The sequence below is a fragment of the Helianthus annuus genome, chromosome 7, assembly GCF_002127325.2.
Source record: "Helianthus annuus cultivar XRQ/B chromosome 7, HanXRQr2.0-SUNRISE, whole genome shotgun sequence".
Taxonomy (NCBI): Eukaryota; Viridiplantae; Streptophyta; class Magnoliopsida; order Asterales; family Asteraceae; genus Helianthus; species Helianthus annuus.
This window is the reverse complement of record NC_035439.2, coordinates 86,482,994-86,487,976: the sequence shown is the minus strand read 5'-3', so window position 1 is coordinate 86,487,976 and position 4,983 is coordinate 86,482,994. Positions and strand designations below refer to the sequence as shown.

The 4,983-nt window shown below is 37.0% G+C and overlaps 1 protein-coding gene across 1 annotated transcript; it reads left to right on the top strand.

The window, feature by feature from the left end:
- Window positions 1–2,916: 2,916 nt before the first annotated feature.
- Window positions 2,917–3,516, top strand: LOC110892680 (F-box protein At5g07610). The gene has a single exon (XM_022139830.1). It carries the CDS (start codon window positions 2,917–2,919, stop codon window positions 3,514–3,516), a length of 600 nt encoding a protein of 199 aa, XP_021995522.1.
- The last annotated feature ends 1,467 nt before the right edge of the window (window positions 3,517–4,983 follow it).

Below are 4,983 nucleotides of genomic sequence, written 5' to 3'. Positions count from 1 at the left end.
TGGATGAGAATTATAAAGATCTTTGTTCTCCATCATTTCCAAAGGGTTTGAAATAAAAAGTGGGCAAACCTGAGAGCATTTATATACATTCCATCATATTTTCACCCTAAATTACACTAAAAAACACTATATTTTCTCTCTCCTTTTCAATTAAATAATATTTTTTTATACTTTTATCATTACCTTTTCTCTCTCCTTCACTCACAACCTCTTTCAAAATATATTAAAAAATTATAGGGGGTGAACAGTGTCCCCCCAAATATACAGATAAACAGTAACATTTTCTCTTTCCTCCACTCACAACCACTTTTTATACTCTTTATATTATAAAAACTCCACACACAGAATTTGATGGAATGAATGTGAATGCTCTTATGGGTGTTTGGCTCTTAGGGGTGTTTGGGATTCTTATTTAAAGGTTTTTTTTTTTTTTTTACTTTTTATTGTTTTATACTCATCCTACTACAGTACATGTAGCACAATGAAATAATATAAAAACTTGTGAACAATATATTTCTTTCTTTTGGTCTACTACCTTCACAATTCAAAACAACATTTGTATATAAAAAATTATATACAATAATCATCTCTGGGAAGTGATTGGCCCAAAAATCTTTTTTTAAGGGGCAATCGTTTGACATAACCGAACTTTTAAGAGAATGATAGGGATTTATTTACAAAATTAAAAAGATAAAATTATTTTAAGCATCGAATATTAAAACAGTTGTTTCACTAAAGGACTCGTAGTGCAAGAAATTGTAAACCACAGAGACCTAAGAGGCAAAAAAAAAGTATTTAAGAGATCAAAGCGTTGATTCATGTAAACCAAAGGTACTTAAGTTGCAGTTTACTCTTGTTGAATACTAACTTAACCTTTATGTAAAACCAAAGTAACTAAACTTGGCGCTCTTCATAAATACGAGCAGGATGGCTTCAAATTGCGATTTCATACTGAAGGGCTGGTAGCCTACAATATAAAAAAGTGAGTGAAAATATCTTTTGGAAGTGGTATATGGTTCGTAGAAAACCATAACATTGCTGAAAGGGTATGGTCTCAAATCCTACGCCGATTAAATGAGTTAGTCTCATGTCGCGCACGAGACCATACTCTAAATAAACCACATCCTTGACTTCCTCGACCTTGCGCCGATTACAAGGGTGTGCCCCCAGTCGTGCGCGAGGTTAGGACCAAGACAGAACTAGTCCTAACACTTAGTTCCTTTGGCAAAAGACCTAGCTTCCTTGAATTTGTGTCGGCTACACGGGCTTGCCCCGGGCCGCGCGCAAGGACAAGAAGCGCAAGGCAACATCGGACAGTACAGAAAATACGAGTGGCAGGATAGTGGCCCAATAGGCGCTCAACAGGCTGTATCTGATCATGCTGCATGATGAGCAATCGTGTAGGAGACAAGAAGTACACAATGACAAATACGTGACACCAATCAGCTCGCACCAACTATTGCTCCATGATCTCCACTTAAATGCTGATGACAGACTAGACAACAAGGACAGTTGTCGGGACACGTTGATTCATTCAACATGCGCCAGCTACCCTCTGGTCTGGAATCACTAACGGTCATGGCAGAGAAGACAAAATGGATATTCCTTGTTGTCGACCTCAGGCCCAAGGCCCATCAGCCGATCTCCTTCATAAATCACATCGGCTATAATATAGAGAAACTCACCTCCATATTTAAGCGAGAACAAAAGAAGATTAACCTTGTTTTGCAGGATCATCATCGCTATTTAGACAAGAACAAAAGAAGATTAACATTTTTTTTGGACGCGACACTAACACCAAACTATTAGTGTTTCTTCAATTGCTATAAGGCCATCCGTAGTCATAACGCCCCTTTGTGGGCGTTATGAGACACGTGACGCGCCACGTCAGCGTGTGGGCGTTATGGGGCCTTATGCATTTAAGCCCGTAGTCATAAAGCCCCCGCCTAATCATTACCCAATTAATTAATAAACCCTTAAACTATACATATATATGTATATATATATGTCTGTGTGAGTGGAGAGAAAAGAAACAACAAGCATGGTGCCGCGAAATATATAACGGGAGGAGAAAATTTTTACCCCATAACGCCCTCCGTAGTGGTGTTCGGGGCGCTATAAGGACGTTATGAAGGAAAAGGGCGCCATATAAAGCCCATTACACATGCTCTAAGTATAAATTTACAAAGGGGCTAAATTTCATCGGCCCAACCCACTTTCTTCTATTCACAGTTCACTCTACGAACTGCTCATCACTATGGAAACCCTAACGTTGAAGCAAAATCAAGAACACACACATTTTGTTCAACACTCTTAAAATCACTCCAAAAAAATGTTGAACAACAGACCCAAAATCAAGAAAACCCTGGAAGCCAGCTTCTAAAAAGCATCCATGGAGGACTCCGATCAGCAATCGACTCACTCCGGAGCAGTTATTGGTTCAAACGATGACCTTTTAACCGAGATCCTTCTCCGCCTCCCTGTTACCTCCATTCTACGCTTCAAATCTGTATCTAACGATGTCGTTTGCTTTTGACTCACACACATTTCACCCAAAGGTATGATAGCTTTCTAAAATCTCCTGGTCTCTTTGCTGGCAATGTATACGTCCCGTTTGATGTTGAAAACAGAGGCACTCCCCCTTTTCGCAGTCTCGATTTCTACCCCGATCCTCGCGGTCTCAGAATTGTGCAATCTTGTAATGGATTACTCCTTTGCTGTAGCAAACAAGGGAGCATAGGTGCTCGTAAGTATTATGTATTTAATCCCACCACTAAACAATTCGCAATCATCCCATCGGTCCCAGGGGGCGGCGGTTATAAAGTTGGTAACACTACCTGTTTTATGGGTCTGGCATATCATCAAACAGATTGTCCTCACTACAAACTTGTTTGTATTCGTCAGCTTCGGCCTGGTATGGCTTTGTTTCAGTTTCAAATCTACTCATCTGATACAGGGGATTGGAAGATTCGTACCCTAACTTTAGATACACCCTGGTCCTTATTCAGAAAGGGAGTTTACTGGAATGGAGCTATTCACTGGGCTCCCTGTTTTCGCAATCACTTCTACTTTAAAATCGAGGCTGAACAGGTGCAACGATTGCCCTTGCCGGTGGATATGAAGTCTTTTGAATTTATGACAATGTACTTTGGGGAATCTAGAGGTCATTTACATTTAACCCTGCTTATTGATTCTGATGAAACCAGTTCACACCTGAACGTGTATGAGATGTTGGGCGATCATTCAGGGTGGTTTGTCAAGTATCAACTACAGCTCCATGAAATTTGCGGTGCTTTTCCGGAGATGACTTGTTCGTCTTATGATTTTGATGTTGTTGATGTGGTTAGAGGTGTAAAAGAAGAAGATACGTTCATCGTGCTGAGAATTTCCTGTAAGTTGATAAGATATAATGTTCATGACAAGAGTTTTAGGCAGATGTCTGATGTCATCAACTACGCCTTTAGAAAGGACCCGTTTGCGCATCATCGTTATATTGAAACTTTAGCGTATTTCTAAAAGACAATTCTATGTTTTGTATATTTTTCTTGATTAAAATGTGGCTTAATTGGATCCTGAATGTGGCTCCTGTTAGTTTGTGTTTGTGCATGTATTTTTGCTAAGGCATTATGGACTGAATGTTACAACTGTTACTTGATTATTTACAAGTAAAAATAAATAGTTTTGTATGGATAATCTAAATTACTTGTTTAAAACTGTTTGTAAAGGCTGCAATCTTGTCTCACAATGCTGCAATTCGTATATTGTGTTTCATGTGGGAAGATGGCGTCATAATACCGAGAGTGTAGTTCATGAAAACGCTTATTCGAGTGAATCTCATCATTATTTTGTACCGCCATCCAACAAATAGACGTCCGGGTATTTGGTATTAATGTTATGGTTCATAAACAAGAGGAATTGTGCGATTTTGTTTGTAACTCAGTTGGTCAGTCATTTGTGGCGAGTAACTTTGCATTTATTAATGAATGTGGAGTTATGCAAAAGTGTATGAAATGTAAAGCATTGGATTTGTGATATGAAACTGAATATTGTGACTAGAAGTCGTAATAATCAGTTTTTGTGTTTGGATGAATAAACTATAAGCTTATTTTGTATCCGTTTCTTACCTGCTGCAACAGACTAAACAATAAGTTATATTTGCTCTTTTTTTTAACCTTAGTTTATGTACTTTTCATCTACATTTTTTTACTTCTAATTATTCTATTGTTAATACAGGTATTTGTTTTGTGCTTCAAACAAGGGAAGTACATTCACATACTGCCCTAAAGCGCACACATATAAAATCGTGTAATCCGAACATGACATATTTAACTCATTTTGTCTATATGTGGCAAAAAGGCTGACAACCAGTAATCATGTTGTAAATATGTTAATCAGGTTGGTAGGTTGTAATATATGGGTTAAATGGGTTAGCAGACGATTTGTTTACGGTTAGGTGACAAGGGTTAAACATGTCAACCCAAACATGACACATTTGATTTAGGGTTGTGTTAAATTCATCCATAAGTCAACTTTTAACATCTTAGAGTATAAAGTCAACCATGCAAGTACTTACACGTGGCGTCCTCTGAAGAAAAGACATAAAAAAAAAACTCACAAAATGGAACCGTTTTTTCTTATCCATGTCTCTCCTCTTTTTATTTTAAAAAAACTCACAAAAATACAATTTAATAAATGGAACCCTTTTTTTCTTTTTTTTTTTTTCAACTGAGACAGCTCTCTCCCACTGATTTAGTTCTTTCTTACTTTTTATTTACTTTTTTATTTTTTTAATTCTATCTAACATGCTATATAAAATGATTTATCAATTCTTTATTATTCAATTACATTATGAATGAAAAATACACAATGAATATTTCCAAAATTAGTTAAAAGGAGTAAAATGAAGTTTATTAAACACATGTACTTTGTGTGTGATTAGAATCGGACGGGAAACGACCATTTTTTAAATAAATAATTAATATA